At 30.8% G+C, this 26,087-nt stretch overlaps 1 protein-coding gene across 15 annotated transcripts in view; it reads right to left on the bottom strand.

Moving 5' to 3' along the window:
- LOC130893399 (zinc finger protein 37-like) overlaps positions 1-26,087 on the bottom strand; it is a 225,185-nt gene that overhangs the window by 147,269 nt on the left and 51,829 nt on the right. For 13 of the 15 annotated variants that reach the window (XR_009059199.1, XM_057799466.1, XM_057799460.1 and 10 more), the window contains one exon: positions 4,505-5,599. Coding sequence is in view for 13 of the 15 variants with exons in the window: in XM_057799466.1 (XP_057655449.1) it covers positions 4,505-5,176 (672 nt within the window). In the remaining 2 variants the exon portion in view is untranslated. Of the gene's footprint in view, positions 1-4,504; positions 5,600-17,146; positions 17,244-26,087 lie in introns of those variants that run through there. The other 2 variants (XR_009059200.1, XM_057799464.1) reach the window with 1 other exon arrangement.

Raw genomic sequence — 26,087 nt, 5'->3', positions numbered from 1 at the left:
TCAGGGTATCATAATATGGATATTACACGAGAAAGACAACGAGAAATATTGAGCTATAATTTACAAAACTTTTTGATAGAAATTTCAAAAAAAAGTGAGGGACATTATTATCATCACAGGGTCCCACCAAGTCTAGGCTACTAATGACTTCCAAACTAGGGTCAGAGTTGTACATACTTGACCCAAGCCTGGGCCTATACTGAGCCCATCGTAAAATCTTCTATGGGTATTTGTCGCCACATTTGCAGATTCTATTTGTGCGACCGCCACTGTCAAAATTTGTAAAGTTTATTTGATGATTTGGTGGTAATTTCTCATTCCTGTATATGTTTGCCCCTTATCAGACACGATAAGTGCCCCAGGAATAATCCTGTTTATAATTATGGGCACATTCATTCAAAGTAATATTTTATGTACTTTTAAATAATATTTTATCACAATTTCAGAAATATAACTTAGTCCTTTTATGATAATTTCCATAATCGTCTCGATTTTTTAGCTTCTAGTTTTAACATCTCTTTCAATACGATTCAAACTATCAAATAGAATCTGGAATTCAAGCGTCATTCTCCCCCACACATTTTATTTATCTAAGACGCACACCTCTCGTTTTCGAGCGTCTAGAAGCAAACTAAAAACGGCGTCGTTTTTAATTTCAGGCGTTCCTAACTAGATGGCGTAGGTTGTTAAGAAAGTGGATTATTCGGTAAAATGTTCAAAAGTTATGACGACAGAGAAATATTTCGCGACAGTTTTGACTTTGGCAATACAAAAATTTGCGAATAAATTTAGCATAGTATCATTAATTATCATCAAAAATAGGTAACATATACAGTGAAGTTTAGAAATATCTACGCCAAACGAGTATTGCTTTAATATAACCTAAGCGGATTATTTATGGACTGAAAACTAGCATAATTACATATAAATCATTTATATCAGGACGTTTTTGTTTGGAACACTTTAATTTTAATTCACACTCGTGATTTGTTTTTGAAATTTGTTGAATCCATTTGGAATTTAATTTGTAATGGAATCATATAGGTCTTAACTACTTTTTTAAAGTAGTGGGAAATTATGATCAAACTTCGCGTGAAATGCAGCTTTTACGCTTTTACAACTTTTGTGAAATTTCTATTGACTACAAGGGATAAAGAAAATTTGGTTGAACGACCAACCATAAATCAGTCTGATCAACTGATTGTGTTTGTCAAAATAAATCTTTATAGATTCCTGATTTGTGCTGTTAGCGTAGATAAAGTACGTACTTTATGCAACAATTTCGTTTTGATTTTTTGATTTCAAGTCTTGTAGTCTTAATCGATGTATTTGAAAATATTTTTGTTGTTTTTGAGAAATTATGTTCAAAGAATTTGTTAGAGAAGATAAATATTTCCGGAGATGTATTGCAATTTATTGGTTTGATTATGGATACGATTCCAATAAACATAAAAGCAAAACTAAACTACTTGAAAGTGAAGTTTCAGCTTCACTTGAAATGAAAAATTATTTTCAAATAAAAATTAGCAAACCTCCTTTAATGAATCTAAGTTTTTTCCTATCATTTATTTATTGTCAATAAAATAAAATTGTTTCATTTAACCAGAGTCTCATCGTTGTGTACATACGAAATGTTCTCATAGAAATTAATTTTCTTTTTAAAGAGCCAAACAAATTAAATATCTTTTTACTTCAATAACAAGAAGCTGGACGATTGTTTAATTATAACTGGTAGGTCTTTTTCTGTATGCTAGTTCATGTAATTGCTCGCAAGATATTTGTTTCAGTAAGTAAAAAGTAATTAATTCTTTTTTATATTGTCCATTTTTATTCGTTCATACTGATGATGTCGCTTCCCATGAAAAATCAAATAACCATTAATTTTTACTTTGGTCATAAAAACAGAATACTTCTATTAACAGTCAATTACTTCTTATACCTATTTGTTTTGTGTATTTTAATAACTTACTTTTAAATTATGTCTTTACTTCGTGTATTTTGTATTCGATGGTTTTTGAATCATTTAACTACGCACCGAATTGGGACACGTTTCTTCTATATTTTGAAATGTTCAATTTCTTCATCTATACATAATGAAAACTTTGATATGATTAAAATGTTAACCTTCCCCTTATTCTTATTTAAGTACCATTTATTAGTCAGTTGCAGCTGCTTTATAAAGTTGAATGAAAATGTATCTCACGATATTCAGCCTTCAGCAACGGTGCATTTGGTCGGCTTAGACAATCAATTGTCGAAGTCGAGTTCACACCTTTTGGTTAGGTCAATAGAAGCACTCTATTCATAATTGCCTTCGAATTGCTCTACGAAAACCAGTACGAATTTCGACAGGCCATTGGCCTTCTAGCCGGAAATGGTTATTTAACTTTAGGTATGACGGATGATCCTTAATGCCTTTGGAGAAGAGAAGAGCTGCGTACCACATCATCGGTGAATGTCCACACGTACCAGCTTCGTAAAGTTGAGTAGTCTAACTATGAATTTGGACGATCTACAGGTCAATTGACTGGATCTTTTCGTCCAATCTATCGAATTGCGTACGTAGTGTTGACGTACTACTGAAGTAAAATATTTTGTTCCGAGTTACATCTCTTTAACCCCATGAATTTTTTCAAAAAAAGAAATTATTAGTCTCCGATCAATATATGATATGCAATAAATATCATTTACCCTCATATTTATATCTGACTCGAACAAGGTGGCAGTATGTGTGGTCCAAACACCTTTGTCTGTGTCAGCTCATTTCGAGCCATGAAACAGTGTGTATTGAAATCAAATAAATTTCATGAAATTGAAATAGTGCGGCCCAATACAATTTCCTCTCAATAAATATCAATAAATTTAAGATTTTTGAGTTTTTCTACTGGTTTTGTGTAATAAAGGCACTTTTATAGATTGTGGAAAATATTAAGCAATTTTTCAATGTCACAAAATGTATGAAACGTATAAATAAATAAGAATTATTATGGAATATTCGATTTGGTATCAACCTAACATACTGTCCCCTCAATTTTCCAGTACTTAAGAACGATTAGATTTCAGTTTTTTTCAACCACACATGTTACAGCATATGTCTGAAGGGGTTGGTCAAATTAACTGGATTTTTTTGTGTTGTTTCTAAACATTATTACCTACAATTAATTTTAGAATAATGATTACTTTCTTTTACAGACTTTTTTTCTTGAAGTGGATGTACACCTATATTTAGTTTGATGAGAATATAGCTATTATTATGTCAAATTTTTGTTGCGGGGACAAATGGCATACCGTAAATTAACTGTCGAAAATTCGGTATATTTGCATTTCCGGTTTAAACTGTATGTCGTTGTTGTTAGGTATTTCCGAAAATACAAGGGGTCTGAACTTAAATTATGTTTAACAAATATTTATTGCTGTCAAAATTTGATTCAAACCATGTCACAAATATCTGATACCAAAACGAAAAATTTCTTTTGAGGTTTCAATAAAATTAAATTGGTGTAATAGAATATACGGGGTATTACTCAATACATACGACATAACTTTTTCTCCGAATTTATTGGTTCAAAAAAACATTTACTATAATTTTACTATAAACATTTATTATAATTAATATTCTTATTATATAAAACTAAATTTTGAAGACTAGATTTGGTAACGATGAGTAAAAAAAATGAGACTCAATTGTACAAAAGGTGGGGTCGAGAAAATTTTGTTATAGAAAAGAACCATCATAATTTTTGTATTAGCAATCCCTTCATGAACTTTATGGAAATAATTTAACGTTACTAGGGATGGAGAAAACTGTCATTTCTTTTCATTGGATGTGGCTTCTTGTTGATTAGCTCAAACCTTATCTATTGTTTCAATTGATACGAGTACAAATAACTGAGTTTAAGTGATCAATTTAAGTGTAAAAAACTCATCCAAATATGTCTACGAAATATTGTTTATTAGATTTATGATTTCTTTTTATCTTTTTAGTCTTTGGAGATGAACATTTTTTGTAACAAATTGATGATTAAACCTAACCTCACTTTCAATCAAAACCCTAACAATATTCAACGTCTAAATCTTCAATCCACGTATTTGAATTTACCAATGATTTTAATATATGAAAACATGTTTTTACCAAGATATTTTGTATTCAAAACGTATAAAGTAATGGAATACATTATAACAGCGTTAAATGTATATTGAATTTTCAATTAAATCTATCCTTAACTAGAAATAAAGTTGATGGGACTGAATTTAATCTTTTGTCAAAGTTGTTACTATAATATAAGTTCCTGTTGTACATCACTAAATACAAACAAATTATAAGACCCGATAAGTTGTAACCAAAAAAAGAGCTTGAAATTTTGATTTTATCATAACAGTTTACGGTCTTTCTAAAATTTGAAAATGGCCAATAACCAATTGTTATTTAGGTTTAAAAAAAATTCCAGGCTCTGTAAAAAATACATGCACATCATGCTAAGAAACAAAAGTTTCCAAAACCTACCTGTAATTCATTGACGATCTTTTCGGTCATTAATTTATCTGGTGACGTTTGACCGCTGGTCAATTGTTGGTGCATGTTAACCATTTGTTGTTGTTGTTGCGCTACTTGCGCTAGTGCATGCGCATGCGCAGCCTGCGCGTGAGGATTGGGACTTCCCATATGCGGTGATAATTGAGGTTGTTGATTTGGTTGTTGAGTAGGTCCATTAGTCTGTTGTTGATTCAATTGTTGTGATTGATTCATTTGCTGCTGCGAATTTTGTTGTTGTTGTTGCTGTTGCTGCTGCTGCTGCTGCGCTTGCTGTTGTGCTTGTTGCTGCGCTTGTTGTTGTGCTTGTTGCTGCGCATTTTGTTGCTGTTGCACTTGTTGTTGAGCGTTGTGCTGTGCTTGTTGTTGTTGCACTTGTTGTTGCGCGTGATTTTGTTGATTATTTTGTTGCGTTTGCTGATTAGCTTGTTGTAGAGCCAAGGCGCCAGGCGTAACAACGTGAATTTGGCTACTATTGCTCTGCTGACTTGGTGAATGTGCTGGTATTGAATTCGTTGATCCTGGCACTGGTGAATTCTGATTGGAATTTGATAAGTTTTGTGGCAGGTTTTGAGGAGGTCCTCGCGCTTGATTCCAGAAATCGTTGTTCATCTTAAAAACTGGTCTGTTGTTAACCTCCGCCATTGGAATCTGTAGCGGTGTTAGCGGTGTCGCCCTGAGATCGAGGGCGGTATTTTCTTGTATTTTGAAAGAATTTTGCAGCCACTTTGCTACAAGATTCTCATGTTCAACTTTTAAATTACTAAGGATATTCTGTTCCTCCGTTGTGAAAATTTTGACAGTTTATTTGAGACCGATTGTAAAAAATGCCGTCACTCGAACGGCCAACGTCACGTCGTTGATATTTGTACTAATTTTTTTTGTTGCAATTATTGCACATAAATTTCAGCGGTTGCTTGATTCGATACTAACTGAGATACGTGTATGTCGTTAAATTGTAAGCAAATGACTGATCTTCTTTCTCTCTCTTATTCTCTTGTTTCGATTTTTTAACTAGCAGATGTTCTGTGGTTGACCCTTCGTAGGTTAGTATAATTGTAGATAGATCTGAAAACAATAATGTTTTATGAATAACTCGAGATTAAAATATATTTTACATATGTCGACACTATCTATCGAAATTTAAAACAAATTAATTTGATTCATAGTATAAACATATTTAAGTATGGGTTTTCTAAGCTATATATTAATATTGTTTAATTGAGAACAAATGCAACTTGGACTGTTTGAAAAACACTTTCAAATATCTTTCAGTTTATCTAAAATTAATCAAACTATTATATAAATAGAGTATTTTGCTTCAAACAAAAATCTCTCTTTATATTACAGTTTATTTTTCAAAAATCATTCAATGTGCTTTGTTTTATTTAGACTACTTTGATTAAAATGTATAATTTTTCCATAACGTTTACGGGGGTTGTTTTTTAACAAAAAACAAAAACAAGTTCGAAATTTTTGCATTTAATTTCCACTATGAAACTGATATCGTACAAACATGGTTTTTAAAGTCATCAACAGCTTCTTGAGGTAATGAGAATCGCGCATCTTTTGTTTGATAGTGGGGAACAAAACATTCATTGGTTGGTAAATCGGGAAACATTAATTCGATGCATTTCTACTTAATATATTTAGTTGTTTGACGTGATTTATGGAAGCCTAGCATTGTCGCGATGGAAAATGATGGGACGTTATTTGTTCTTTTATCTTAATTCATCGAAAATATCTTTATCACACCTAAATGTTAATGCAAAATCGATTGTATAGTATTCTGCGATATTCTAGAGATACATCTATTTCTCTGTCACATACCGATCGTTTTTAATCATAGGTTTGTTTCAACCCTTCAGAAAACCGTCCTTGGTACTATGACGATTTTGCGCAATAAAGATTACGTGTTCCAGTCGGGCAGTTACCGTCAAACGACTGATTCTGTTTTGTGTTATGTATCGATTGTTAACCGTTTTTGGGATGGTCTTTTCGATACTTAGTTGATAGCAAGTACTGTTACCAGAACCGTGCATAGCCGGAGATTACGCTGAACATATCATTTAAACGTTTCCAATAACCGTTTTAGCAGGTTGGAACAAACCTCATGTTGCGCACAGCATCCATGTCAACCGATTTTGGCCGAGTTTCGAGAAGCTATTGAGTAAAGATTTCGTGAAATCATTATCTAACGTAAGCGTTCACCAAATTTGCACAAACTTGCTTTACTATCAACAACTTAATCAGTCAATTTGTAAATTGCCATTAGCTTCTCAGTGATGCCACAACTCATTAACGCCACCTATTGTTAGATTGCAAGAGGCCTCGTATACAAATCGTCCAAATATAGTTATTCCCTATAGTTCAATCTAATTTTCTCTAATACGGATACGACTTCATGAATAATTTCATATTATTCTTACTGAGATATCGATACCTTCAACAAACTTGATCTCACTTTTCTATTGCATTGTGATTATATTTTTTATTTGGAAACGTATAGTTTTACGTAGACGGATACTGATTTGAACTATAATTTACTATTACCAATAAAGGGTTTTAGTTAGTGTTCAGAAATTCAGAAGAAATTCTATTAAAAATTTCAAATTTGGAATATGTAGCATCAGAAAACTTGGTGTAAATTCCCACCAATTACTTCACCACTATTCTCAATATTCTCTTTCAAATATCATTTAACATTAAATTCCTTTCTAAGTACTTTATTTTGAATTATATCAATAGGTATTCTGAAAGAACTGTTTTTTTGTGAAACAACGCCTTCATTTCTGATTATATTAAAAACTTGAAATGATCGATACAAAAATGTTTTTTTATCAAGCTACTTTCGTAAACTGTTCATTCAAATTTTGAAAAATGTAGTGGTGTCCGGACTTGTAGAAGCCCCTTACTTTGGTACCTCAAGAAATGCAAATCAAGGTGTCTATTTAAATTGGTTGGTAGTTCAAAACGACTTTTCAATCATTTACATATTGCACAAAGCGAAATTTTAACCTCGTGTTGTATTTCTTCTCAAAATGTGGATGTTAAGATTCCTGCAAATGATTATTTTTTCAATTAAAAGATCCTCGTCTAGGCAAAGTAACCTCATAAATTTTTTTCTGAGTTAACATTTTCTTTATTTTTTCAAATATTTGGGCAAATTTTAGGTGCTCAGATGAATCTTTAGGTAAAAATTTTGAGCAACACTGTAAATATATATATGCAGTTTCTACTTTTTTAATATTATCAATGATAGTTTTTGTTTAGTTTCTTCTGATAGTTTTCAATATCGATACCGATACCATATTTAATAAAAGGAAGGAAAAGAAAGATATATTCCTACACAATTTTGGTTTTTTAATATAGGGAAAATCTATTTTTGTACAAATTTGTGCTTTTTGATACATCTCTTCATATTTTAATCATAGTTTTAATTTACTAAACAAAGCCTTTATTCTTCGTACTCAAATTTCAAACGCAATATTTTTAATAAACTGACTAATTTCTAAAATATATAGTTCATATTTCAGGCATTGCTAATGTCTCATTTAAAGCAGCATCAACTTATTTATGAGATAAATAAAATGTCTTTCTTATTATTGATAAATCTGGGATCTCGTATTATCGTCACATTTGTTTATTTTAAATTAGAATATTAGTTTCAAAATACGATTTTTGTAAACTTTTACTAAAAACAAGAGAATTACTTCCGATGTAATTGAAAATAGTACTCAAAATTTTCCATATAAATTTAAAAAACTACATATTTATCATCTTGTTTATAATCCTATCTTATGTATTATCACCCCGATTCCTTATTTTATGCTTGATTAAATGGTCGCAAATCTCGAATGCAATACGCAAAAATGAATTGCGTTGTTTCAAATTACGCATTTCTTTATAAATGTTGAATATACCAACAACAAAAACTGTGTTTATTCATATTTTATTTCTACTTTATATGTGAACTGAAGCAGCAACCTTCAACTTCGTGAAGAATACATCAGATAGATAGACAATTTAACTGAAGGCATATTGTACCTCAGAGGTACCGTGAAAACTGTCTTGTTGCAGTCATTGAAGAAGAAATATATAGTTCTAGAAAAGCTATAAAAAGAAACTTTAGTCGAAAGCTCTCGAATTATTGACAAACTATTGAAGAGCTTTAAAAGTATCACCAGCATAGTATAAAGTAAATCAATCCATTTGACTGAGACACGATAAGAATTACCCATAGGTATTTAAAGAAACGAATTTTTTAGTGATTTATATTGACGTTTATTTATTTTCAATGTTATTTAAGCGAATAACATCATCATGTAATTCATAGATAATATCTAGTTACGTATAAATTCAAAATCGACTTTTTAATATATTTATAAAGTAGTAAAAATTTTGAATTTGCAATAATTTAATGTAAATATCTGATTTTACTAAAACGTATGATAAAGAGTAATCATTCGGATTTTTTATGTCAAATATTCATAATCTGTCATTACATAGATTGAAATTTGAGGAAAAATCACTGTGAAGAAAAGATATAGAAGGAAATAGCGTTAGATTATAAGTTGAATATATGTGGATACATGTAGATATTTAATCTGTTGAGATTATTCATTCAAAATATTAGCAAGAAGTAATTTTGTCTATGCAGTACATTTTTTGAAAATTCTACTTATATATTATCAAATATCTGAGATTCATCAATATAATAATTGCTTCTCAATAGTAAATCAATTTATACGGCTACATAATCTTCGTAATCTTATGTTCAATGTTGAATTGAATATTTTCAAGCTTAATTTTATTTTTTTTTCTATAATCGTTCATGTGTGTTTCTTCGCCATTATTCAGAAGTTATTGAATGAGTTTTCACAAAAATCGCTGGAAATATTTTCGTTCAATAAATTGAAAACTGAAAGAGTTGTTAATAATATTGTTAATCGGTACAAACGTTTTATTTTAGTGTGAAATTCAATCATGAATAGAAAGAACATTTTTGAAATGCATCAAAACTAAATATTATTTCAATAGGCTTGGGTGCAATAGATGTTGAATTCTTTGCTTCTTTTTATTTGTTAATTAGATCATTTTGTTGGTAAATATTATTGTGAATGTAGTAGTGAATTTCCCAGTTCAATAATGCTTCAAATTTGACAATCTTTAAAAAAATTGTGTTGGATTTTAACAAGACAATAGTTTCGAATAGAAATATAAACATATTAGTAGGTTGAAATCTATTAATTCTTCGATAATAAGAAACGGATTAAAGTTCAACCACTTACTGAATGCCATAAAAGGTACTCACATATTCTCAGAAAGTAATATTGCACTTGCCCAATAGTCAACAACTGACCCAAAACTTTTAACACTCCAAGTTCGCGCCAAAAGTTTTAAAAATATCAATTTACCAAATAAGCACTAGCTAATATTGCGCGTTATTACAAATTTTTTAAGATCTTTGTTAATAATTTTCGACTGATGAATATTTTTTTTTTAATTAACATAAAAACCGGCACTTCGCGTAAGAGTTACGTTCGTCGCGGGCGTCCTAGCTATAAGAAAGTCCGTAGATAACTAAGAAACGCGTCGCCGTCTCCAAAAGACGTCCAGCGTCTAAAAGCGACGCCTTGTTACTAAGAATATAAGGGTAAAATCTCACCAAAAGGGACAGACTTATACAAGTGCAACGGGAGCGAAAGAGAACGAGGAAAAATAGTCGCGAAATAAGACAAAGACCTAAATATGCAAGTTTAATATTTCGAAGCGAGAAAGGAAACACTCGCAAGGGTTGAAAGCGAGAAGAGTTTACACAAGAAGAACGTGTGCGAGAGAGAGTATAGAACCTTAGAACTTCATCTTATCGCCACGCATGCGTTGGCTCGTAAGGAGTAGCGTTTTCTATCCCCACCAGGAGGGTTGAGAAAAAATGCTCCTTGTTATTTTTTCGCGCGCCCCTCCACGGAGGGGAGTACCGGCTAGTGTGTGCGAGGGAGTTTTTCTAGCGGGAGTTGAGTGGACAGCGTGCCAGTTTGGAATTGGAGGCGAGGGTGAGTTACGTGCAAGATGCACATGGTTTGTTTGGGTTTTTTATGCGTGTGTTGTTGCGTTTCTACCGGGTGATTCACATTTGTTCAGCGGTTATGCTTATTACGTATTATTTGTGCTTGATATAGGTAGGTTGTTCAATGATCGCGGAGCGCGGGAAGTGCATTGTACACGTGGTCGCTCAGTCAAACTTGTTACGGTATTTTTCATTTTTATTTTAATTAGTATCCGATCCGAAATTAGTATTTCAATTCACACTCAGATTTTCATATTTTTATTTAGACGTAATGTACGGAGAAAGTAGGAACGAAAACTCTAAAAGATAGATTTATATACGAGGGATTATGTGTCATACTGTAAATTAATGTGTGTAAATAAAAATGCATGCATGCAAGCATATTATTCTATTAGGGGTAAAAGTGAATTTTTATAACTAATAAAAGACAACAAGTTATCAAGCTGTTGCTTGTATAAATATCAGTTGATATTTTAAAAATAAAATGAATCATTATAACTTGAACATTATGTTCATTATTTATATTTAGATTACATTCTGTAATCGACTGTACATCCTTTGAGAAAACAGAATTGAGAGGAAACGTAAAATATAATTTTCTTACGGCTAAATCGGCTAGGTATTGTTTATGAAGCTGCAACGAAAATCTTTTGGATTATCACATAGATTAATAGGTAATCAAAGGACAATTTTTGAACAATCATCTCAATATATTTTGTAAAATTATGTAGTTACATTTTTTTTCATAGAATATTTTTTTGTGTTTCGATATAATTCCAGTTTGTATCCCTTATACAATCTGATAATAACCCATATTAACACACATACACAATAAAATATCTAAACAAACCTAACATGAATATGCTAATCTGTTTTCGATATGTAGATGATTGTTGTAGTAATATTTGATTTATTACAATCAAAATTTTGAAATCACTTCTGTTACAATATGTCAACTCGTGATCGTGGTTGTCATGAAGATTAGACAACTCCTGACGGAAGATTATGCAACCTAACTTATCGTAAAGGTGGTGGCAATATTGGGGGTAATATTTTAACCAGTTGAAAGGTGCATTTGTACGTTATATGGAATTTTAGAAATTACGGCTATCCCAAATTTTAAAAATTCTCTTTTGTATATTGTTTAGTACCTACCTAATGCTAGAATGCAATTTAAAAGATTTAGAAAGTGGATTAAGTACTAAATTCTAAACTAATACTCTTAATGAATTATTATGAAATGAGAGAGAAAGTATTTAAAAGTGGTATCTATGAAAAAAGTTGTTGAGTTTCTTAAGCAATGTAAATTATGTTATTAGTTAAATCATTGTCGAATAAAAAATATTCTCCTCGGCCAGTCTTTAAAAGATCTGTATTATTTATAAAATTGTGAATTTAGGTTAGGTTGGATTAACTAACCTAAATTCATTACCTGATATAATGGATTTAAAAATTCTGGTTTTAATTTATGGATTCTCCAACTTTACATATTGGATTAGGTACTTTATTCCAGGTTATACTCTTAACGAATCCGTCACGGGTTGTATTATGTACTCAGACTACCTTTTCGTTCACCTGAAATATCCCCAAGTGCTGACTTGGCGCGATAGAACTATCCAACTATGAACAAAATCTGCATGAAGATGATCAAATTATTCCGAAAAGCATATATTTAAAAAAGGGATAAACAAAATGAATCCTAGACATTTGAATGAACAACACCTTTCCTTTATAAATACGCTCAAATATTTTGTTTACAGCTAAATAATTAAGTACATTATACAAAAAAAAATAGCAGTTACCTAAAATACTGAAAATCGTGATGCTGTTTGCGTAGGATAAATATTCCAGTATTCGAAGAATAGTTTAAAGAGTCATCGATATCACAAAAAAATTTAACTGCATTATCGATCCATGAAAAATCAGTAAATTAATGGAATATAAGAATTTTTAAAAATAGAGACTATAAAAAAGATCCAAAAAATTTACGTAGAATTCATAATTCTATTTTATAAATTTCCATTTCAATTTGATTAAAATTGAGAGTAGTTCTTTTTATTTCGATATGTTATATAAAAAAATAATTGAACATCAAGAGATGATTCTACCTGATTAGAAACGAAAAAAAGGTTTGTTGGAAAACATAAACTGTATGATATTTGACAATATCCAAAATTATTGTCACAAGCATTTGACTACAGTTTACGTGCAACTAAAGGCATATATGAACTTTTTGCATAAGAAAATCAAGCTTTCTTCATTTTTCGAAAGTTCACACATCAACAAAAAACTAAATTTTAAGTTTGCCTCAAGACTTTTATATTAAACCAAGTTGTGTGCGCGATGAAAAGTGACAAGTATATTTCACTGAATTTATCGGAAACATGAATATGGAAAATAGAATTGGTTTAAAGGATACCGGATTATACATATTATCGTAAATGATCGGTCTTACATTGTTTTATACAGAGTATTTTCTCTATGTGGTCAAAAACTGGTCAATTATTTCCATATATGTACGTACTACGTACCTTTACTGTATAATTTCGATTCAATTTATATATACAGTTATGAATATTCTTTTATCGTCTCTTCTATTTGTTCTTCGGAAACAAATTCTCAATATTCTAATTTTTAGAGACGATTGATCGGAGAAGTTGTGGTAACCATTTAAATAAACACATCACATCCGTAATAACTACAATGTATAACTTGACGTGTAACATACACAAATTCTAACATAATAATAACGACTGTGAGGTAGTTTCAGTGGCCATATTTTTTCAGTATATTTATTACATTATGAATAAAGCGTGTCTTTTCCCATTTCCCATTTCCCAAAAGAAAATTCACCACGTCCTTAACAGTATAAATATTGTTAACTACTAATTGACCTTTGGCTATTTTTTGTATTTGAAGTGTTTACATCCATAACAAATAATTAGGTGTAAAAGATTTATATGTTAATATGTTTACTCAATATACTGTTTACACCACCACTACATCAACACTAACAATTATACTGTCTGACGCGCGTTTCGATAACCAAGTTATCGTCTTCAGAGAGATAAACAGTTTACCTTCAGTCTCTGTATGAATATCGCCAACGGTTCCAGAAATTCCAACTTAGATGTTATTATGTGTTTAAGTTCTTTCTTTAAAACAAAACTTAATGTCCAACAAGCCGGAAAAGACTCAAACTTTCAAAGGATACCAGATAATCAAGTTGAAATAGTTTGTGCGAAAATTATTCATCGTAATTTTTCATAACACCTTGTACTATTTTTTCTAGATACTATAAATCATAGGACGTCCTATATATCTATGTACAAGTACTCTACATTAATTATGTACGGTAAGAAGACAACGGATTATAATTTGGTTTGATATTTTTTTGGCTTGGATTCAGGTCTGAAAATAACTAAAAATATAAAAAGATCTATTGCCAATTTGAAATAAAAATGTATTTTTTATGTTGGAATTTTATTTCTGAAATCCCAGCACAGTCATCGTGTAAATACGTATTCTGAAAAAGATATATGATAGAAAAATAAAATTACAAAAGCAAGCTAAGATGCCAATAAAGTATTGGATTACATAAATATGAAAAGTAACATGAAATTTGAATCGTATAGATTACTCTAGTAGTTTTTGAATCAATTTTATTCCGCATAAATTTTATAGGCATCAACCTATATACAGGGTGTAGTGAATATCGTAGTTTAATTGACTTTTCAACCTGTATTCAGCTTAAGTTGATTTGTATCGTCGTAAGACAATGACTATTAAAATTAACGTGACAAGCTAAATTTTCAATCCAGCTGTTTTTGATACACAGTTAATCACTGCAAAAACAAACAATTATTGAAAACTTCAAATCATTCTATCAACAGAATGGCACAATGCCACTATTTCCCAAACCGAATATCTCGGAATAAGTGAGTGAAATTGGCGATTCAGTTGCTAGTAGTCGAATCTTTACTGGCACAATAAATCGGATAGAGAGAGTTGTTCTTCTTTTTTTTTTGTTTAACTCCGTTCTTCTCGTTTGTTGTGCCGCTTACCCGTGACTTTTTAAATGCATGATCCGCAAACATGAAAAGATCGAATTTGGAAATTATTTGTTATACGAGGGTCAATTTTTTAGTAAGAATTATATTTTATTGGTGTAGGAGAAAATTTAGTTATGCTTGTGAATTTTTGGACTTTTCAACATAAATCCAAACACCAAAGAACTAATTCAGAAAATTTTTTGTCAGCATGTCAAAAACGTAATAAACTATTGATATTGAAACTTGTGGAAACTCCTGATGACGCTCATCGGCAGTGAAACGCCTGCTTCACAGAATCATAGTAAATTACCTGAAGAACTTTTTCTTTTTGTCATTTATTCCTTCAAATTTGTTCTTTCTTCTTCAAAAAGCATAAAGCAGCTTCAGCATAAACTTGAACAAGCTAATGATGAGCTTTAGCACCACGAGATTATTTTGTTTTTAAAAATCAAATAGCTGATTCACATAAAACTAAATGATGGTGAAGTCAAAGATTGGTAACCTTAAATTAATGTCACCAAATACGCGGACACGATACGCGCATGAAGTCTTACTTCTATAGTATTAAAAACTGTCACTAAATTTTTATTTATTTAATTAGAATAAAGATAGACATTTTCATCATTATATTTATTATTGGTGGTCATTTTATGGTTCTACTTCATTCATTTAGAGGGTATATGTAATTATCTGAACTGAAAGCAATAACAATTAGGCGTAGCCAGAGGATTATCTCTCAAATAATCGCATACTTACATGAACGGGTTTATATACTTTGTAATAATTTAGCCTGACCAACTTGTTTATCCATAAAAGTTTTTCGAAACTCTAACAACGTAACCAGAAAATTGATTGAACTTGGAAATTTATTTTCAGGGGGAACATTCAATTATTTATAAATAATATAAAACATTATAAATACGATTTATAATGTTTTAAAAATTTTATATTTAATATGAAATTCTATGATGGATCATAAGTATTAAAAGAGTATCATTTCCTCCAAAATATTTCCAAACTTCCACATTTTCATTTAATAACGTACTTCATAGTTTTATTTCTTTTTTATTTTTCTCTTTTTTGATTTCTGATAATGATAAAAATAGAAATTGTATTATGCTAAGCTATATATCCTTCTCCATTTAATCAAAAGCTGGTTTCCTAAATATTGATGATTATTGTCTAGCCATCACAGAAAGTCTATGCACTGTTTTCTCAAGTTAGTTGTTGTTAATGGTTCTTTAAACTTTAACGATGGCTAATTGCATCAGAATATTCTTTAAACACATCGTAATTCATTTCTTCCCAGGAATCTCTAGTAGTAAAGCAAAACACCATGTACAAAACCGTCTTCATCTTTATTATGGTTTAGTCAGGTTTCATCTAGTTCAATAGTATTTGTTTCCCATCTGTTGTCAGTTGTCGCATTTTCGTTCTCCACAAATGCTGATATAACATCCTGTTTTTATCAAAGGCGATTCAATTCATGTTTTATTTGGGGAAACTAATGAATTCACTTTTAATAAAATGTTCAAGTTCTTCGTGGTTCAATAACCACGTTTTTGTAAATAGTAGTCTCTCCAATTTGACACTATCATCAAAAGAACCGGAATTTCAATGAAATACAGATTATCAAAATGATTTATGTAGATAATCCTTATTTGTATTGCTTCCATTCAAGTGAAATAACCCATTAAATGATTGAATTGTAGGATTTCATTTTCTTAAAACTAAATAGTTATAAATAGTAAAGCAGTGAAACACGAAGTGCTTCTTACCACTTCAACGATTAAATTCATAAAAAACTGTTGAAGATAAGACGTGTGATCAATCTATTTAATTGTTGAGAAGTACTAAAGATATATTGTCTGAGTAAATTGACCTCAATTACAGAATGCAGTTGAATATACTTTTTCATCCTAACTTAATAAGGAACAACTACTTCACGGTCTATGTATCTTGATTGATATTGAATTACACTTCATTAAAAGACGTTATATGAAGCTGAGAAATTTTTTTTCACATTGGAGTGATTCGATGGGATTTAGCACAAAAATTAGACGTTTCTTGATGAATACGATATTGATAAACTGATTTTTATACAACAAATTTGATATTTATGAGACTCATTTATACAATTGAGTTTCAAACGTAAAAGACTCAAGAGCAAACATCAAAAATATGTCTTTGTGATAAAAATTTTTCATGTGGAGCCTATAATGGTAATTTCAATTCTTTTAAATAGCCATTTTTCGATAAAGGGAGCTGTTTTAACCCAAATAAAATATTTGGAACGAGAATTTATATATTTTTAGTTAGTGTTTGTTGTTTGGAGAGGATTTGATATGTTCAAATACCTCAAAATGAAATAATAATAATATTATAAGGATTTTAGAGAAACAGGAATCAGAGTATCCAGCAAGTATACTGATTTTTTACTAATAAATATATTGACTAAGTTTTAAAATTGTACATAATTAATTCAAAACTCACCCTAAACATAAATAATCCCTAAAAATTGAACCACCCTCCGTAAAAAAATAAGGAACGTGTACACACACTACAACTACCCACTACACCCCCTAACTGTTTTTCATGAATCACCTCTTCAACTTCCCCGCCATTTTTTCAATTTTTTCTCCCACCCTTGACCTTGTCCCCACTTTAACCTAATTCCTCCTACGACCCCTACCTTCTTAATTTCGATAAAAATGCATCCACCCCCTATCGGAAACTTTTTTAAATCCCTCCCTAATAAACGAAATGACCTGCCCGCTTTTTTCCAGCTGCTTCTTAATAGGGTGAGTAAATACGAGGAACGTGCCCTTACGTTGAAATATCCCTTTGTACAGTCTGACGAAGAAACGACAACATATGGTTCATTGTACATAAATTTTTTCGTGAGAATAATGTATGCACAAGTTGCTATCAACAACTTTAGAAAAATTGACCTTTTTTGAAAATAGATATGATTTAATTAAAATTCGACATATAGGATAGGTCAAAATACGGGTTAAAAAGTGACAAACATGTATTAACTTTCAAATTTTAAAATCAGATGTTTTTTTTATTACGTACTCTGCATAATTATTTTTCCGGTAGTAACAATGGCAACAGTAAGTTTTAAAATGGAATATACCGAAGTCATTACTAAAATTTTTTCAGATATCAAGTTCTTGGAATTGATGTTTCATCTATTGTTAGTCCGCTATATTTTACTATGTAAATTGTTTAAGAGATAAATTTTGATGCGATGTGAAAAAAGTTTGACGTTTTATTTCTGTTGACAGGTAACAAAACGTCACTTTTAATGAAAAACCTTTTTTCCCAGAGAAAAAATCAGTACTTTTTCCCCTATATTGTATACATAAGCAAACGTAGATACCTATTTAATTCAAGAATATTTATTATACAATAAAGTTTTCTTTATATTATAATAGTATAGGTACTTATTAAACGTGCATTACATGAATGACACGTTTCTTAAACTATTCGGTGCAACATTCGAATTTTCTTGTGTTTAAATTATATTTCTTCCTGCCATTACAAATGGTCGCAAATTTGATTTTCTTTCAGCACTAACACAAGTTCTTTTATGAGCTATTTCTATCCTTTGTGCTACCGATTCATCAACATACCCTTCAAAGAATGCGTGCATCGAGCGCACGTGAATCGAGCGCACGGTGATTCGAGCGCACAGATTATATAGAAGGGTGTATCGAGCGCACATCTGCAGATATAAAGACGGTATATTCAATCCCTGTATTTAGCTTGAAATGTTTATTACCATAAATAAAACTTAACTAAAACTAACTTAACCATCCTCAAATTAAAAGGTTTTTTTTCATTTTTCAATTATGTTAAACCTAATATAAATTTTTGTTCAATATTTTATATAACATCGAACATTTACTCATTTTGGAAAATGTTGCTGATGGTTTTTGGTTTTGTCTTAATGATAATAATTATTCAATAATTAGTATGTTTGCCCATCCCAGATCAAATTTTCTTGTGCTCTCGTCGAACGATCTTTCGGATTCGACATCAGTAGTGTGCGCTAGATGCACGAAATGTTTTCTAAATGTGCTTGAGCGCTCAATGCACGTGCGCTCCTCGCACTGCACCCCTTCAGCGACCGTTGATGACTTCCAGCTACCTTGTTTCTTTAGCGTTATCAAGTCTTCCCAGAGTCAACTAAAAGTGTATCATTTTTAGATTGAAGAAAATTAGCCACTGTTTCTGGAACCTTATAAAAATGGTTTTTACCCACAACCTGATTGATACATTTTCCATTGTGATATGCATAAAACAGTCGGCGTCCCTTTGCTGCTGCTGGACGAAGGGCATATACATTCGGTTAAATTTAACATGTTTTCAGTAACCACAAATTTCTTCACCCTAAGTTTCACGAATATCATGATGTTACCCGGCTGATTTCACAAATTCGACAAGCTTCTGCAATCCCAAATACAACAATTAAGTGAACTTCATCTGAATTATCATTTAAACTCACTAGTTTGTGTAACAATCGCACCTTTCTTAGGCTTGTAACCCATTTTAGTTCAGAACTGTTGTGCCAATTTCAAAAATACCCCAATAACGCTTCTGGAAAGAGCTGCATGGTTTTTCATCTTCCATTCCATAATTTTTGAATACGCGATGTAGCTGGCGATAATTTTTGTGGCGCTACTTTGGCTACTTCTATTTCCGGTAGAATCAACTCCGAACCAGACATTTTTTCTTCATAGTATAACTTCTAAACAACCACTCACAATTTTTAAATCAAATCACAAAATTAAATTGACTGTTATTTGATTACTTTAAAAGTTTCCTTAGCAATGCACGTCTAATTACTGCTATAATTTTCTGACTTGAATATTGAAATATTATAATTTTCCAATATTAAATCATCGTTTTTCCCGTTATGTATTATATTCGGGAAAAATACTAGATTTCAGCTTTCGGTTTTTTGTCTCACAATTCAATTTCAAACTAAAATCTATGTTACTACTTTTGGCCTTGTATAATAAACAGCTATTTTTGTAAAGTGTGAGTAGAAAAAGTCTTTTTAATGGCAAATGAGAGTGTGCGATGATAAAATGAATTTTATACACGAAGTACAGACAACATTTTTTGTACAGCTTATTAAAAATAAATACTTTTAATACAACTTGTATTGTGAAGTGATTGTTCTAACTTAATTAACTATTATTATTCTAATGAATGAAATTATTTTATGATAAATAATCATATAATAATAAGCCTGTTAAAAATAAATTCTTCAAAACATATTTATCTTGTGAATAATTTTGACAGTGAAAAAGTGTTTTTTCGCTGTTTAAAAAGTAATTATCTGAAAAAAGTTAATTTACGCATCAATTTTTTGAAAGTTGTACAACAACAAAATAATTAGTTATTTGACTAAGAAATGTTTTGAAAAAGTAATAGTCTTGAGACGAATATTTAAGATCATTCCTTCGAGAAAAGTAATTGTTTCTAAAATATATGAAAAAGTTTTTAAAAGTAAAAGTCAATTTTTAAATATATGCAATACGAACGTCCTGATTATAGATATTATTTTGGTTACAACGCCCTATACTTTATTTTGGCGAACACAGGAAGTCGTCCATTAGTAAAAATTAATACAGTTTAGCAATATGTGGTATCAAATCACTATCTATTTTGTATATCTAACTAAGTATTCTAAACGGCTTCCAAAAAACGAAAGGCCTAACTAATTTATGTCTTACTTTGCGATAATATCACCCCTACGCAAAAACGTTTGTATAATTTTATAATAACAACGTTTGGGGTCTATTTTATGCACTAGTATGCATTTGTACGGGGAGATTCACTAAATCTGAAAATTATTGAATAGACAATGGAATTTTCAATATCATTACTCAACCTTATATTCGCATGGATTTTTATAACATTTATTGTCTTATTTACTTATACTCAACCTCTTCTACATTAGGTATAGATGTGATATTTCTTCCCTATATCTTTTGCTTCATGTTTAGCCCGTCTCCAGTTCAGCTCTTTCTCTAGGTTTTTCACTATTCCATTTCCTCCTGGGTCTGCCTCTTCTCTTCTTTTTGTTGGTTTCTTATATCACCTTAACTTTGCTATCCACCTTTATTCTCATAATGAGTCCAAACGATCTCAATTGTTGTTGTTCGATGTTTTCCATTGCACTCAGTACATTCAATTCGCGTCTAATTATGTTCGAGTCTTTTGACCCACACTATTTTTTCAGTATATTCAGGTAGTAGTACTGATTTGTAGAATCTGGTTTTTATATACTTTGTCGTCTATTTTTTTTATTGAAAAATACTCTGTACACGTCCACATATGTAAATATTGTCTTATTTAACTCTTCGTCATTTCTTTTGTTTGTCCCTACATAATTTAGCCTGATAACGCTCTTCCTTTCCAGTTCTTGTATTTCCATAGTTATTTCTTCGGACGTGGGCTCGTGGTTTTTATGTTACAATTGGCCAACTCGTGATCGTGGTTGTCATGAAGATTAGACAACTCGTGACAAAAGGTTATGAAGCGCGGGATTTTAATAATGAAATGGAAAACAAGGATTTAAAAGTGCCAAACATGTAAAATATTTCTGTTTTTTTTAAACAATTGAAATTTATATTATTAGTAAAATCATTGTCGAACTAACTAACTAACCTAACCTAGCCTAAAGGATTTAGAAAGTCTGGTTTTTAATTTTTGGATATTCCAACATTACAAAATGGTAGTAGATTCCAGGTAATACTCTTAATGAATCCGTCACGAGTGGTATTATGTACTCGGACTACCTTTTCGTTTACCTGAAATATCCCCGTCCCAAGTTGGCGCTTCCTTATCTCAACGGATTAAAAATTGTTGCCATTTCTTTTGGTTTGTTTTATAGTTTCATTATTTCTGTCTTTTATTTATCTGCAGTATTGCTTCATGATTAAGTATTAATTGACTGTTCACAAGTTTGGATTTACGATTTTTTTTCAAAAAGTGAATGTGTAGTTGATAAAATTCAATACTCGATATTTTCGTCAAATCCATTAGGTAAAGTAACAAAATAGGTATATCCGTATATTTTGAGAAGAGCTAAGCTAAGATCCTATCCACATTTTTATCGTCGTACTTGGATCTTGAGCGACGCTTTTATTTTGTTGTTAAGATTAAGGAAAAACTCTTCGTCCTCGAAAATAGTCATTGTTACTGTAGATAAAAGTTGAGTCTATAACTACGGTGCTGAGATAAAAATTCAGTATTGACGATGGAAACCAAAAAAAATTTGATTTGAAAAATGGCAATCTACCAAATTCGAACATCAAAGTCATAATCTTTGATCGCCGAGAGCGTTTAAGAAGGAACTATAATTTTATAACGGAATACTGAGGAATTGAGAAAAAATGTGCGAAAAAAAAATGTCAAAAATGAAATAACGATTTTTATTTATCACCAGAACGGTCTGTGCAACAAATCGCTTTCTATTCGCGGGTTTATGGCCAATTAAAATCTTCTTGGATATCCATATCAGTCGTTCTAAATTCAACATTTATCCAAAGTGAGCAGATGAAAAAAAAAAACTAAAAAAAAGCCTTTGAATCGGTATTGTTTGATTGCTCCATATCTTTGTATCCTTTATTTGAAATAGATTTCTTATATTCTAAATACTTGGTTGCGCAAGATGATAGTGAGCTGAAGTACCGATGACCCTGTAAGACATGTGTCAGTAGTTGCGGAGATGGTTTTTTTTATTTTTATAGGTTCTTGATTTATGTATGTATTAATATTTAGCAGCATGTAGGAGCTGATAAGGTAAACGTTGGCATTCACGGTATGTTATTTTATAGTTTAATAAATTATAGTACAAAAAAAACTAAAAAACAAGATTTTAGCAATAATTAGACTAAAAAGAAAAAACTATTCTTGGCATAATACTGAACACACACGAATATCAACAACGGGTTCTGAAATTTCAACTTAAAATTACTGATAAGAAAATTAATGTCAGTGTTTTTAAACAGTATTTTATTTTTTGTTATTTTATCTTTAATCTGTACGAATATGGCGATGGTTGCATCTCGATTTTGTAAATCCAGGACTGTGCGCAGACATAGTTCATTCACTGGTTCTATCTTATGCAAAGAATATAAAAAGAAATCTATGAATTTAGACGAATCTAGTCAGGATAATCAGATATTTTAAACGAATCATTGCACTGTCGTCAGTCTTTGACAAGTATGCAAAGTTTAAATTGAATCTGATGTCTCAAAATTGGTGCCAAAAAGTTAGATACAGGTGAAACTAATACGAGCGTGTTAAAAATTGGAAAGATTCAATCGAATCTTTCATTGATAGTAGAGTTGATGAAAAGAATTATACTCCTAATTTTCTTTAAAGCAAATAATATATACAATCAATTATACTAAATAAGAAATTTCTTCTTTCACGTGAAATATGATTTTCATATAAAGTTATAATTGAATATTTTTTTAACACACACTCCTCCAAACATCAACATTTTTATCTGTACCTTGACTGTAAACACTCAACTGCAAAACAGACATCAAGAAAGTTGGAACTGATTCAAAATTATCACACATTGGTTCGGAAAAATATGGCAGTTAATACAGTTAATGTATTCTCAATGAAAAAAATTGCTTCGAATTCTGAGATACCTAAGCCGATCTTAAGAAAAAAGTTCGAGACCGATGTCTACGGTGTTGGTTAATATGAAGGCTCTAGACAAGAGATATAAGAAAGCAGCAATTTGTCAAAGTTTTATCGTTTACGAGAAAGAAAAAAATGGTAATTTTTGCTTCAATAGAATATACTGGTCTATGAGGCAGAAAGAGAGAAAGAAAAAAGAAAATGTAAATTCAAATTCTACTTATATAATGAAATTCCCATTTTCAATGCCTAGAAAACACTGAATTTTTCTTTGTGTTTCTTAACTTCATTGTCCTATTTATACAATTGTAAAAATGAAATTAAATTATGATAGGTGAGATTATATCTTTTTTATCTTAGCAAACTCTCATCTTATCTTGTTTAAATATAGTCTAATAATGATAAAAAAATCTATTATCTACATTCTCCCCGTTTTATAAGACATAATATCACGCTTAACAACAATGCACCCGACGGTTACACCATTGCTATAATATGTACCCACTTATATCATTACGAGAACTACAACTTTATTTACGAAAATCGTAAATTTACAGCATGTTGGGAGAAATAAAATAATATTCCATCTTAAACAGGAGTTTTCTCTAAAATTCTAGAAAACCTAAACTAATCAAAACGAGAACTACAGCTTTAGATTTAAAACAACTTTCAAAATCTACATTTTCCCCTTGATTTTGAATCTCCAAATTTACAAATTATAGAGGAGAGCAACCGCAGCAAATATAAATATAATGAGTGAAATAGATGTTCTCTCCAAGCGGAGATTTGTGGGACTATCTTCTTTTGTCATTGTTTTTGAGAATTTTCGATATTGTACACTATTAATACGAAAAATAGAAGTAATAGTGTGGACGCAAGGAATGCAGATCATCATCATCTATCAGCCATCTTCCATCCACTGCTGGATATAGGCCTCCTCTAGTTTAAACCATCTATCTCTATCTTGAGCTGTATGTATCCAATTTCCTACAATTTTCTTTACATCGTCAATCCATCTTGTTGGCGCCCTGCCTCTACTTCTCTTATCCATTCTTGGCCTCCACTCCAATATTCTTTTCGTCCATCTATTATCCGTCATTCGGGCTACATGGCCTGCCCATTTCCATTTCTTTTGGGCTATAATTTCAATAATGTCCTTAACGTTTGTTCTTCTTCTTATGTTCTCATTTGTAATTCTATCCCTTCTCGTAATTCCCAACATTGCCCTTTCCATTGACCGTTGCGCCACTCTCATCTTTCTTGCAGTTTGTCTCGTGAGGGTAAACGTCTCTGCCCCATAGGACATCACAGGTATGATTTCAAGGTACTACTCAACTTGCCAAAAGCTATCCATCCTAACTGTATTCGACGCTTTATCTCGCACGTTTGGTTATCTCTTCCTATCCTCACTTCATGCAGATAAGATTTACAAAATGAAGAAAACCCCAACGATTGAAAATCCTATCTATTAATTACAGAATTAAAATTATTATAGACTCTGAGCATGCCCAGAGCCACAATGGTACACAATAGATCCTACGAAATAATCTTTGGATCTCTCTATAATCATAAAATGAAAGAAATTAAGTAGAGTCAATTATAATTATTAAAGAAAATTTTTTAGAAGTAATAAAATGATAACCTTTCTTAACGCAATGCATTAATTTGTTATTTTCTCACAGAAATATAGTAGTACCATGAATTTCGAGGCAAAAATCGTCTTAAATCGCTCTAAAAGGAATTCAGAAATTTTAAATTCAATAAGCATCTTTTTCCTACTCAACAGTTAAATAAAATTTGCTTACAAGCGAAGATTAATATTAGTAGAAAATCGAATTTTATTCATTCGCCTTAAAAACCAATCTGTGGTCCATTACCACAAAAAATTATTTTCCTAAGATGTAAACGCGTTTGTACATCTAATATATTTTGTTGTTAATTATCAATGTATATATTTTATCATAATTTTAAATTTAATTGAAGCTAGTATGAGTTTGTGTTCTTAAAATCAGTCATAGAGAAATCTGAGTACTAAACGAATGGGCTTAGTACTCTTAAAACAAGAAGAAAGCAGTTGGGAAAGCAGTTCCATTTGGATGAGTAAAAGGTAGTAGATATAATTATTATTCAAGTCAAGTTGAGGTCTCCTCAAATTAACCATTTCATTTTTGTGCAAACATCCAAACTTAATGAGAATTTCTCACTAAGTACGTCAACACATTTAACAACTTAAAATTGAAGTTCTGCTACATTATATTCAAGTTAGAAGCTCTTAAAAAGAATTTGTTGCATTATTTCAGTGATACCTCGTATATAGTTTAATAGTTTTTGTAGATTAGATAATGATATCTATGTTTCTATTACTTGTAGTTGCCCTAAGTTTCCTTCTTAGTCGTTTATTGAGTGAAGCACCGCCTTGTTCATTTTACTACATCAAATTGCTTCCTTTATCTTTTTTACTGGGCTATAAGGCGGAGCTATTTTCCTATATTTATAATTCAATGTCAGATTACTTGACCTTGGTGGCTGATTTGACGAAAACAAAAAAAAATCTGATTGGTTAACAAATGTAAAGATAGGGACTAACTGATAAAAATTAATACTTGAGTAAATTTGAATATTCATAATTTATTATTCGCTACGTCTGGAAAAAATCTGTTTTGTTGAACTTATAGTTTTGTTTTTGTAGTCGAATAAAAATCATATAAACCAAGAAAAAGATAAGGATACTTGAAATGTTTAATTAGCTTACAAA

The sequence above is a fragment of the Diorhabda carinulata genome, chromosome 4 (assembly GCF_026250575.1).
Source record: "Diorhabda carinulata isolate Delta chromosome 4, icDioCari1.1, whole genome shotgun sequence".
In the NCBI taxonomy this organism is placed as follows: domain Eukaryota; kingdom Metazoa; phylum Arthropoda; class Insecta; order Coleoptera; family Chrysomelidae; genus Diorhabda; species Diorhabda carinulata.
The sequence above is the reverse complement of the archived record's forward strand: the minus strand, read 5'-3'. Positions and strand labels throughout refer to the sequence as shown.